Source organism: Epinephelus fuscoguttatus, linkage group LG1 (genome assembly GCF_011397635.1).
Source record: "Epinephelus fuscoguttatus linkage group LG1, E.fuscoguttatus.final_Chr_v1".
Classification (NCBI taxonomy): Eukaryota; Metazoa; Chordata; class Actinopteri; order Perciformes; family Serranidae; genus Epinephelus; species Epinephelus fuscoguttatus.
This window is the reverse complement of record NC_064752.1, coordinates 38,013,311-38,026,169: the sequence shown is the minus strand read 5'-3', so window position 1 is coordinate 38,026,169 and position 12,859 is coordinate 38,013,311. Positions and strand designations below refer to the sequence as shown.

The 12,859-nt window shown below is 39.8% G+C and overlaps 1 protein-coding gene across 2 annotated transcripts; it reads right to left on the bottom strand.

Annotated features, from left to right (window-relative positions):
- Positions 1 to 2,295: 2,295 nt before the first annotated feature.
- Positions 2,296 to 11,171, bottom strand: pmela (premelanosome protein a). Of its 2 annotated transcripts, none has more exons than XM_049577986.1 (12): positions 11,040 to 11,171; positions 9,891 to 9,986; positions 9,647 to 9,793; positions 9,123 to 9,257; positions 7,324 to 7,485; positions 6,942 to 7,226; positions 5,860 to 6,834; positions 5,591 to 5,755; positions 5,362 to 5,464; positions 4,881 to 5,086; positions 4,704 to 4,794; positions 2,296 to 2,851 (listed from the first exon to the last, which is right to left on the bottom strand). In XM_049577986.1, the coding sequence occupies exons 1-12, from the start codon at positions 11,095 to 11,097 to the stop codon at positions 2,707 to 2,709; spliced, it is 2,568 nt and encodes an 855-aa protein (XP_049433943.1). In that variant the 5' UTR covers positions 11,098 to 11,171; the 3' UTR covers positions 2,296 to 2,706. The 2 variants fall into 2 exon arrangements, with proteins under 2 accessions (XP_049433943.1, XP_049433953.1); XM_049577996.1 differs by having other exon boundaries at positions 5,591 to 5,752.
- Positions 11,172 to 12,859: the final 1,688 nt, after the last annotated feature.

Here is a 12,859-nt window from a genome sequence, read left to right as displayed (position 1 = left end):
AGGATGCTGTGACCTATTAAAAGCTGCAGGCCTGGTAAGCTGTGGGAGGGCTGTCAGGTCCAAGATAGAGATCATCATGTGAAAAATGATGGCGTTCAAGCAGAGCTGTGGGATTTTGTCTTGACTGCAGTGCACACCCAGAATGAAAGGAGATGGCTAAACAACACTGTACATGTGACCAAGAAACACGTTAACGGGAGAGGGTGATTAATGGCTGTGTTTGTGTAATTACTGTAATGGAGCACTGCAGTGTTACACAAGTCCGTTGGAAGGATATTCATTTGGAATATTTATGTATGTTAGTAAAAAGATAGAGAGAGCAAGGACATGTAGCAGTGTATGCCTGAGTGAAACCCCATCAATACAAGTTTCCCCCTCATATCCCAATAGTTTTGTTGAGAAAAGTATGCTTTTATCCCATATTTTACTGCCCAAAGACTTAGGCGAGTCTGTTTCCCTCTCTGGTGCAATAATACGAAAGGCTGAATTTTAATTTCAGTAAAAACTGACATCAAGAATGCAACAGCCTTCACTACCTTCGCACCTTTACTTTGATTCCTAAATACAAACCATGTTATCAAGAGCCATCTTTTCCTTTACTTCCCTATCGCTCTACATCTTTGTTTCCCCTGTGCAGGCCAGGCCTTATAGCTTCTTCCAATAAAGATTCTGCTGCATTGACGTCAGCCTCTTGCCTGCACTGCGGTGTGTCATATGATGTTCATGTTACGACCAGCAGCTCTTTGTCAGCTCAATACATAAAGGTACCCTGCAACATCTTAATGAATCATTTTAATTGAGCAGAGAGCAGAACATGATGGCAGTATTTTTTTTTAGCATACTCAGCTGCAGTGTTTCTGTAACCACACCACTTCCTGAGCGCATCTCTGCTCCACCTATAAGTGCCTGCTGAGTACATGTGAAATGCTCCTGACATGCTTGTACATATTTTATTAGGTGGTTTGCTGCCATCTAAACAAGGTATCTTTTGTTGTTTTTAGAATATTGTCCATTAATTTTTACTTTTATTTATTAATACATTGAGTATGTTGTCTATATGTTTTGTACCCGCTATTTAATCTGTGGCTCAGTGTAAATGTGTGATATGTTTTAACGCCCATTTCACTGTTTTATTGATTTATGCTTTTCTTTAAACATAAAGTCACTGTAATAGATTTGCCCCGATGGATGTTTATGGTTTAGCGGTAATGACCTTTAAAGATAGCCTATACTATGCAGGTTAGTTACTGTTTGTTAATAGTATCGCTGGCAAAAGTAAAAGCCAGCGCTAGATTCACTTTGCTTGGTTTATGACCTCATGACCTTTGCATTTTTATTTATTTCTTTTTTCAGCGCTGTGTCTGCAATATTTGTGTTCTCCTCTTGGATGCGTACTGCTTACAGTCCAGCACCTGGCCACTATATTTCTATAAAGTCCCAACCTCACCTGTACGCTGTAAAGACAAGAAGAAAATAAGAAAATACAGGCAGAGGGCCGAGTCAGATGATGACTGAGAAGGGTCACTATACATTCTATATTCTTTTTTTTTTAAAGGAAAATCCTGCATAGCATACCTTTAAGGTTTTCGTTAAACCTGCATTTGTTGATTTTTTTGTCCACTTGGGGGCAGCAAACATTATATCACCTTATAAAGTTACTATAACAAATGTGTTTTAAACAGTTGCCTATTTACATATCCAACAGATTGGGAGCAACATTCACATTCATTGTAGTTGAAACTTTGAATGTAAATGCAATATTAAATTTCCTTTTAGCTCAGTGTTGGTCTCCACCAACTCCTGAGGGAATTATTTGACCCCTTTAATCTGTAGAGGTGAGTGTAGAGTGGTGAGAGTGAAACAAAATAGTGAAGCTACGGGCAAAAACAAAACAAAACTATAAGGTAAAAAAACTTATTCTGCAGAGCTTAAGGGGAACTGCAAAGATGTGATAATTCTCATTGCTTCATCAACCCTTTTCTTAATACACATTTGATCCATTGTTAACGTAAAAATAATGTATTACACCTTGCATGTAAAAAAAGATTCAATAAAATAACAAAATACTTTATATAAATATATCAATTAAACATTTTATAGTGATGACACCATTAATCAGTTTTGTGTTGTTCCAGCCAAAGTGTTGTTGTATTGACTTCATGGTTCAATAAATCAACCAAATATTTCCATTTCTGATGATCAGATTCAAAAAATTACTTTCCTCTGCTGTTCAACTCTTCGAGACATAAAATCACATGAATATTACATGAAAATGAAAAGGAGATAAACACATAATGGTAATAAAGTTCCATTTTATTCATTTCATAACGTTCTGTGATGTAAGTGATTTAATTACAATGTAAAGAAAGAACTGAAATGTGTTAACATTGATTTAGTATAAGTAGGCCAAAAATAAAAGAGTAAGGCATGGCTTCTATAAACTAATGGTGCCAATTAATATAAAACACTGCAGGTCAAAATAAATATCACTTTCAACATTCTTCTGACACTTCTCTATTTCACACTTCTTTCTATTTCTACGCATGTTGTTGCACACGGGGCTGGTTCACTTAACTTGGCTCATTTAATTGGTTCTGGTATCGTACATTGGCAGTTACAATATCACTATAGATAGAGTATAATGTGCATAAAGTCAGTATTTTAATGGATGGTGATGATGTTGAGTGCATGAGCTGATGATGTTATTCACACAATCCTCCCCTGAAGCAGTGGACGACTCTCTCCTGGCGACTGTCGGCTCAATAGGTTCCACAACAACATAGGCACTGATGTTACCGCCGAGCTGCCTCCATTACTGTCTTCTCTCAGTGGCTGATATTGTTTAAACCGCCTGCACAGAAACATGAAACAGGTGAAATTGGTGAGAATGGTTCACTAAAAACTAAGTTAAAGTAAATATGTGGTTTTACCCAGTGACATCTAGGAGTTTATATGGCATTAAATAGAGGCCTAGATGTCAAAAACATACAAAATCATAAAAAAGTAAAAAAGGAATGAAAACTGTTTAACTGTTTAAAAAGAAAAGAAAAGAAGAAGAAGAAAGATAGTTCCAAGAAGTTTGGTACGGACTACAGACTCTATGTAAAGGTGGACCACCCGGCTCTACTTACTCCCATCATACAAAACGAGACATGTAAAGCAGCCGATACATCCACCTGTATCGGCTGCTTTACATGCCCCTACAAACCACTTCCACCACTAGTGCAGACAAACCCACCATCATTATGGATATCTGAACCCTGCCACAATGCAACACTGTAATGAATAATTATGAGGGCAAATGTAGCAATGATCAACTTAACAATTCATTCTAAATTAACACGTGATTCACTTTATAAGTAATGAGATCAAACTCTAAATCTTAACCATAACAGCCTCTCTTTTAACCCAATACTTTTTTATAGCATCAAATAACTCATTAAAACCAAACGCATTAGAAAATGAAAATTGGCACATACAGTACTTTAGCATGATAAGAATTACATAAAATGGCAAAAGCCATCTTTGGAAAAAAGTTTGAATTTTTTTGTTTGGCCCATGTCCCCATCTGCTAACATAGAGGGAGTGAGGTTACTGCAGCCGGCCACCAGGGGGACAATCAGGATGTTTTGGCTTCACTTTGTGGTAACTGTCCCCTCAGTATGAACTGTAAACAGTTTGGTGATTCTTTAACTTTTCATCCAGAACCATCATCAGGATAAAATTTCATTTTGTCCAAAACTAAAGTTAATGTCCAAATACCTGCAAAGCTATGGGTAGCAGATTTTTTTTTTTCTTTTCAGTGCTTATTAATGAATGTTAGCATTCTAACACGCTACACTGTGATGGTGAACATGGTAAATGTTCCCTGCTAAACAACAGCATGTTAACATTGTCATTGTGTGCATATTAGCATACTGATGTTAGCTCAAATTACTGTTGAAAAGACTCAGCTGTCAGCTGTCTGTTTGAGTGTTCCACAGGGATCAGTCCCCAGACCCCTTATTTTTTCTAAGGGCCCCAACACACCGAGCCAACCCTCAGGCACTGGTCAATTTCCTAGCCCGTCGGTTAAATGAAATCACTGTGACTGGGTTTGGGTTAGGGTTAGTGCAGGAGAAGAGAAACAGAAGTGAAGAAAGCAAACAAACAACTAAATCTGAGAGGGTATGAGATAAAAACAAACTTGTTGTATAAGGTAAAATTGTGTTTTTCAGCCACTTCGCTCTTTAGCAGATACTGTTTGTAATTGCATGTGTTAGTGTTTGCTAGCACATAGTAAATATCTTTTGATTTTTCAACATCAAGTTGTGCTGATACTGTGCTAACTGGCTGGAATCCAACTTGTCGGTCTTGAGGGTCTTGGGTAAGACACAGCAGACATGAGGCCGCCCAACAGGCAGCCTTCATCGTCACCAGTTCTTTGATGTTGGTTTGGTGTGTCTGGGCCTTAACACTGTATATGTGAATGATACTATACTGATGACTCAGTTTTACTGGTCACTTTTTGATATTGTGCATACTGGCTTATTGACATGGCTTCTGACACACCTAAATTGATGTCATCACCTGTATGTTTCCTGCTGTGACAAATTACATCCTCACATTAAAATGGAGGCAAAAACAGATTTTTCTTTTTTTTTCATTCATATTTACCTCACATTAAATTCATAAATTAAGTTAATAATAAATTAGGTACTCACCTATACATCAAACCAATGCAACAGACAACACAGGCGAGAACCATTACCCCCAGGACTGTGGCTGCAGTTCCAGCTGGGGAACCACCAGAAGCTGCAATTGAAGCACATCATACAAATAAGAGAAAAATCTATAAATTGAGTAATTTAGTGTTATGAATTCATTTTTCTTCCACCCACCTAGTGTTACACTGACTCTAGCACTTGCCACAGCAAGACTGACATCATTGGTCAGAGAGACATTGATGCAAAATACTCCGGAGTCATTGAAGAACTGACGAAGGATCATTTGACAGTCTGGAGAGGGTGTAGCTGCATTACAGACTGTTTCCACTGGTGTGATACAGTCAGCATCTGATATGACTGTGCAGACCTCATTTGGCAGACTGGAGGAAGGATAGTGAAGATGTAGAGACATAGTTACAAAAAGAACAATCATAAGTGGATATGTTATTTTATAAATAAATGGGTTTTTTGTGCTAAGCATAATGCTTAATAAGACAATACATATCCCAGTTTCTGTGCTGGCAACCTACGAGATTATTGTTGCAATACTTTTAGTCAAAATCAATACACTTCTAAAGTTAAGCTGAACCGTAAGTGAACCTCTTGACCCTGCCTGGGTGCTCTCTTTATTGAGCTGATGGATGTTACTGCTCACCTTCCCTGACAGGTAATGGTGACGTCCACAGCATTCTGATCCAACTCAGTCACCATTGCTACAACGTTGGTCATCTGTACAATCTCTACACTTTCAATACCCTCTGCAGGGTTGAAAGAGGCAGAAGGGGAGATTAAGACACCATTAAACCCTACTTGTTTACTATTAAAGCAGAACATCATCGAATGAAGTATAAACTGCCATAGCTACAAAAACTGTATTGACTCACGAATAACATCTACAGAGGTGGCGAGGGAGCCATAACGGTAGACCATGCAGTCAGCTGTCAGCTCTGGTGCTTGTCTTTTAGCCACAACGAGGGGAACCTGTGCTGGATCTGCTTCTGCCTCTGCTTGGACTTCACCTTCAGCTGCAACGGCCTCTTCATCACCTGCTGGTTGTTTTGGAAAATAAGAAACATTTTGCCGTAATACTTCTGTAACAAGAGACGTCTTTTTATTTTCTGTATACTTATTTTAGTTTACAGTAAACACTCACCTGCAGGAGCTGCAGCTTCATTCTCAGTTGCCTGTACTTCAGCCTCAGTATCAGCAGCTGGTGCTGCCTCTTCTACAGCTGTGGCCTCAGTGGCAGCAGGGGCTACAATGTTATCAGCAGGGGCTTCTGTTTCAGCCTGGACCACCTCTGCATCAGCATCAGCAGCAGCATCGACAGCTACGTCAACTTCTTGCTCTACAGGTACTTCAGCTGCAGGAGCAACAGTGGCAGCGCCAGCGTCCTCAACTGCAGCTTCTTCACCCTCTGCAACAGGTGCAACTGAAGCAGCAGCGTCAATCACAGGCTCATTTTCTTCAGCTGCATCTGAAACCACTGTGGTTTCATCTGCAACCACTGCAGTTTCATCAGCAACCACTGCGGTTTCATCTGCAGCCACTGCGGTTTCATCTGCAGCAGCTGCATCGGCAGCAGCTGTATCGGCATCTGCAGCAGCTGTATCAGCATCGGCAGCAGCTGCGTCAGCATCTGCAGCAGCTGTATCAGCATCGGCAGCAGCTGCGTCAGCATCTGCAGCAGCTGTATCGGCGTCGGCATCTGCAGCAGCTGTATCGGCAGCAGCTGCGTCAGTGTCTGCAACAGCTGCATCGATGTCTGCAGCAGCTGCATCGGCATCTACAGCAGTGGCCACCTCACCTGCTGCTGCATCTGCACCCTCGGCAGCAACATCCACTTCTGCAGCAGTGTCAGCAGGATCTTGTTCCTCTGGAGCAACAGCTGTGTCGACTACTGCAGGTGCTACTGAGGCAACCTCTACCGCCTCTGTGTCTGCATCAATGACTGCTTCTCCATCTTCTGCTTCAGCTGGCTGCACGGACGCAGCGAGGGGAGTGGCGTCAGAGGCAGGAACGTCCAGAGCAATTGCATCTCCTCCCTCAGCTGGTGCTGCAGGGACGGCTGCAGGGGTGGAGGCCATCACAACTACTGCTGGAGCAGCAGAGGCATCCATAGGAACAGCTGAAAGAAATGTTAAAGACAACTGAGCCAAACTTATCGCACACTTCTTATAGGAGAATATGTATGTCTAAAAGATAAAAAAGAGAATAATTAGTTTAAAATCTCACCAGCAGTGGGGTTTCCACAGCCATTGGGGATGCTTGCCATCAGGACCACCTGAGGTTTGAACGTCCCGACTGTGAGGTATGTATGTGTGACGGTGAGGTCTCTGGAGATCAGGGTACCAGTGCTGTCACCAAAGTCCCAGCTGAAGCTGATGTCGGCATTGTTGAGATACTGGCTGGGATCATGGAGCTTGACGCTGAAAGCAATGGCTCGGTTCTGGATGAAGTTCTGGTCGTTCTCGTTAACATCATTGACTTGGGCGAGCGATATGGTGAAGGGAACCTGGTCTGAGGATGGAGTAAAAGACGTGGAGCTAGTTAAAGAAATAATAACAATGTAGAATCATCTTCCTCCAGCTAGGTTAGAAATTGTTGGTTAGGTCACCTGTGATGGTGAAGACCGTGGAGGCATAGCCCAGAGGGATGAACTTGTCTTTGCCGCGGCAGTGATAGATGACAACCTCCATGTTGTAGGAGCCCAGGGGGACATTGTCTGTGCCGATAGTGAGGGAGGAGGAGGGTCCGTCTGCCACCTGCCAGTAACGCCCTTGAACAGAGCAGCATTGTAATTCTTTAGAGTGGTCTGGTGATCACAGTGAAAGTTACTGAATTCACAAATTTTGGAGACACTCCAGGTGTTACTTTTATCATGTAGAACATGAGATTCTACCATGTCTTTGATTTGTTGTGGAAGACAAAAAGAATGAAGAAATTAACTTTTTATTTTCTGAATTGCAGAAGAATGTCTCCAATTTTTTCTTAAATTTGGCACATTGGCTTCTTCTTACCTGGCGCTCTGCTATTAAATGAATGAATAGTGTCAGACTTTGCAACTAGTTTACCAAAACAGATAAATTAAATAAAACTTCTTAAGGGTCATTACAAATTTATCCACATTATACTAATTAATCAGGGAATAAGTTAACAAACAAATCATTTCCCTGAGCAAAAGCACAATTTCAATACAATATGCATTTTCCTTTACAGTGTGTCTTCAAATGTAAAAATGTGATGATTTTTTTCATGACAGTTATAAAATGCTGGGGATCAGCACAAACAAGTTGTTTACTCAAAAGGCTTTGTTTGTAAAACGATCTAGGGCAAATATTAAACTTTAACATTAATGCCTGTCTGTAACTATACTATTAAAACTATTCATTTAAATGAATAATTTCTTACTGTTTTTGATATTTTTGTCAGATATGCAATGATAATTGTTGGGTAATATATATGTTGATGCTGTCTGATGTCAAGTCTCTATTTGTGTCAAGACAATGCATGCACGATAGCATGCACTAGGGCCCGTCATAATAGTGTGCACTGGGGCCTGTCATAACTTCCCTACGCCACTGCTGGAGGCAATGATGGATGGCATGACACATAGGCAAGACACCTGACATGCATAACACTATCGGAAAGCAACAAACAACAAAACCAGTTGTGTTTTAACAACCCATTGCTGTGTTTCCAGCAGCTTTTTTGGCAGTTTTTTACAGAGACATCGCTGCTTTTCCAAGGGGCCAACCGAAGTATTTTAAGCCAAAACATCTTCTCCTAAACATGACCAAGTGTTTTTTTTATACCTAAACCTAACTGCAGCATTGTTGAAATGTAAAGTGTTCTGTTCTTTGTCTCTATGAAGCTTTTACATGTTAATGTAAAGTATTCATGGCATTTGCAGTATTTTGGTGTCCTACTGCAGCATTAACTGCAGCTAAGGATCAACCTTGGTTTTTAACAGTAAATATTATATTAAAGTAAATATTCATTCATTCATTCATTCATTCATCTTCTAACTGCTTCATCCTCTTGAGGGTCGCGGGGGGGCTGGAGCCTATCCCAGCTACATCGGGCGAGAGGCAGGGTACACCCTGGACAGGTTGCCAGACTATCGCAGGGCTGACACATAGAGACAAACAACCATTTACGCTCACATTCACACCTACGGACAATTTAGAGTTATCAGTTAACCTAGTCCCCAATCTGCATGTCTTTGGACTGTGGGAGGAAGCCGGAGTGCCCGGAGAGAACCCACGCTGACACGGGGAGAACATGCAAACTCCGCACAGAAGGGCTCCCAAGCCCGGGATCGAACCGGCAACCCTCTTGCTGTGAGGCGAGAGTGCTAACCACCACACCACCGTGCCGCCCTAAAGTAAATATTATAAAATTAAATATCTTTACCCCATGTCTTCCACACAAACACGTAGTGGGGTTTCTTGTTCTGGCTCCTGTTGAAGGGTGTACCATCAGGAAAAACTCCAGTCGACTGGGAGTCCTGGTCAGGATACACAGCCTGACCCGCCTGGTACTGTTGTCCTGAAAAAGACGGCAGCCACAGATCATACATCCATAGCATTAACAGACGTGTGATCATTCCAACTGTAAGACTGCATATAGTTATAAGGAATTAAAAAAAGGAATAAATTGTCTTTTGACCCTTCATAATGAAAGTAGCACAGTTTCAAAAATCACACAGATTATGATAAATATTTAGTGGTCTAACAGGTAATTCACAGATAAATTTGTTCTTTTGCATAATCATCTATACATTATTTAATGAGGTTTTTCTTACTAAATTCTTGATATGGGAGGTAAAAACAATTAAATTCCTTAGGAAACATCATGTCAAAAATGTGTCTTGATATTAAGATCATGTTGTAGTTAAACTTGTGAAAAAATTATTCTTTCACAGAAAAGTTTCTTACCATTGATGGTACAGTTTTGTGCCCAGACCACCTGTCCGTCAGGCAGCATTGTCTGATTTGGTGGGAAATTAAGATTAATACTGAAGGTTGCTTTTGCTCCAGTCAGGGTGGGTGCATCGTTTTTCAGATCAAAAGTTACTTCACCACCTGAAAAAAAACAAACACATTTTAACATCTTTGGCTTGACCTGCAGACAGAATATTGTAACATTTCTGTTTTGAGAAACTGAGAAATGAAGCCTCACCAGACCAACAGTTCCTGAATCTTGGGTCTCCATCTTTCCATACGGGATACATCCGTGAGTTCCATGAGCGGTAACGTGTGAACTGACTTCTAGACTCTGGAAGAAATATCAAAGACTCTTCAGGAAAAGAAGCTACATTCTGCAACACATGCTATTTTCATAAGTTTCAACTAGCACATATGATGAAAAAATACTTTTTTTTTTGAAGCTTTTATTTCTAAAATCCATTCCTCAGCTGCAAAAAATGTACGTCAGTATTATTCAGTGTATGTTATATGATATTTATGTTTTGTTTGTGCCTAGTTATACTATTAACTGCTTATTTCATTCGAATTAAAGTTGTGTACACCTTTTAATAGAGGCACAACTTTTATATGTATTTCTATGATAATCAAGCAGGATTTGGACATATTGACAGATGCTTATGTAAACGAGAGCGGGTCAGTGTTTGTGGTGTTGAGGAGGAGTGAGGAGTGTCGGGGTTCTTGGCGGTGGGAGTCACACGATCTGCAATCCCCCTCAATCCCTTTCATGTGACCATCAGCTGAGCAGCAGCATCAGTAATCCCAGTGAGAGGAATGAGGGATCCCAGACAACTGGCTCCCTGGGCTTTTTTCCTCAGCCTGTGATGTGTGTATATGGAAAAGCCGTTGCATAAAATAAGATGATGAATGTTTTTCAATTTCCCAAGTGTGACAAGACAAGACCATACATGACAGAACAGTTTTCTGAATAATTGCACTGAATTATCATGGATGCAAACTGCCAAAAGGTTGTACATCTTCCCTCTCAGTGCGGAGCGTGTTAGCATGAAATAAGCATGGAAATGAGAAATATTTATTTGCTTTTCAATTTGTAGTCCAAACAGTTACAGACTAAAGCATGTAATTGATGGCAAAGCAGAACATTAGTCACAGACAATGAACATTAACCACTCTCCCTGTTGCAAAAACTCCATCTTAACAAATTATTTACACTCAACTCTTAAACTTTGCTTTTCGTAAAAGAAAGAATTAAGCTAACAAGATAGATAAGGTAATTCCTCTTTATTCGTATGCAGCTTTTCTTGCTTTAAATCTTTTCTAAGAGTGTAAAATGAAATACAAAAGTTCACTGTAATAGCACTGAGAAAAAAAAAATTGAACTCACTTGTCGCAGTGGCAAATGTAAAAGCCAAAACCAGCAGCAGCAGTGCCAGAGTCCTCATCCTGTATTTGTTGGTCTGTCTCCTCTCTATGAGCCCCGATCCTCACCCAGCAGTCCTGAACCCCAACACAACTCCCAGAGAGACTTAAGAAATGTCCTTTCGCTCTCTTTATGAGGGCCTCAGACCTGAATTACCATAAAGTTTCTTCTCACCTCTGACATCACTGGGAGTCTCGGACTGGGACCACCCCCTTTGGAAAGAACAGATATGAGTACTGTTTTCTTACTAATTATTACAAACTATTGTTGTGTTTTATAAAAACTGTTGTGTTTACTTGTTAACATTATGATCTTTTCTATTAATTCTTTTTCTCTGCCTGAGTTAGCAATGATTTTACTTTGTGTGTTATGTGTATTTTTGTTTGAGAACAGTGGTAGAATGTAACTAAGTACATTAAGTTAAGCATGGGTGGATGATGAGACAATTGGCCCGTGGGCACAGACATGCAAAAGGCCCCTCCACCTTCCCTACATAGGAGCAAGACACAGAATTTGCGCTGAGTTTGCCTTTTTTATTGTCGTTTCGTGTATCTTATTAGTTGTAAAGATCTTTTTGTAACCTTGTGTCTCTGTGTGGTAATTTTGTGTGTCCCTGTGGTTGTTTTGTGTTTTTTATAAACAGTTTGTATCTCTTAGGGATATATTAATGTCCTTTTTGGTCATTTTCTTTCTTTCTGTAGTTCCTTTGCATCTCCTTATAGGTGTTTTGTGTCACTTTGAGGTCATTTTGTGCCTCTGAGGGGTATATTTGTGTATGTTTTAATCATTTTATGTATCTTTGAAATCGCTTTTTGTCTCTTTGTACTTCCTTTGCATCTCTTTGTGGTCATTCTGAGTATCTTCCTGATCGATACATGTTAATTTGAGTGACATTTCGCAGGTGAAGGTTGGGGGGTCACTGACACTTTGGCCCCTGGGCCTGTTCCCAGTAGGCCCATTTGGGGATCATTTATGAACTTAAATACTATACTTAACGTTTGAGATACTGGTGCTTGAGAATTTCCATTTTATGGTACTTAATATTTCTCCTCCACTACTTGTCAGAGAGAAATAACTGAACTTTTTACTCCACTGCATTTGTTTTAAAGCTGTAGAGTTACTTTGCAGATTTACATTATTAATGCAAAATGTAAAATCAACAGATAAATTAGGATGGGCCTATATTATTAAAGTTTAAGTAACCCAGCAGTATATAAAGTATATAATTCCATTTATTGATGTACACATTAATGCATCACTAATGATACTCCAGTTATATAGTGTACATTATTCTGAAATGAATCCTTCTCCTCAATGAGTACTTTTACTTTTGATACCAAAGTATATTTTAATGCTAATAGGCTATTTATGTACTTTTACTTAAGTAAGGTTTTGAATGCAGGGCTTTTACTTGTGACAGTGTATTTTTTGTACTGGTATTGCTACTTTAAATGGAATAAAAGATTTGCTTCTTTCACCACTGCTTAAATGTAAACCATATTTAATCCAAATTCCACTCATTTTTTTCTGATTCCAACACAATGTGTCATAAATGCAGTCTCTCAAATAAGGAACCTCTAGAGAAAGGAACTTGTACGGTAATTTAATACAGAAAAAACGCTCCAAAAGATGGATATACTGCACGTTAATAATTCAAACGAACACAAAGTAACAGACATGCCTCGAGCAGGACAATATTTTCTGAGTGCATTACTGGAAAATCAATGGATTCTTTCTGCGCAGTGTAAATGAAATTGTTGTACATAATGCCTGCTCAAGGAAGG

Excerpts from the sequence above, each read along its gene's own strand:
- pmela (XM_049577986.1), bottom strand. The coding sequence starts at position 11,097 with ATGAGGACTCTGGCACTGCTGCTGCTGGTTTTGGCTTTTACATTTGCC. Across the intron at positions 9,258-9,646 it reads ACAAAACTGTACCATCAATG|GACAACAGTACCAGGCGGGT; the intron begins GTAAGAAACTTT and ends CGTCTTTTTCAG. Across the intron at positions 5,465-5,590 it reads CACCTCTGTAGATGTTATTC|AGGGTATTGAAAGTGTAGAG; the intron begins GTGAGTCAATAC and ends TCAACCCTGCAG.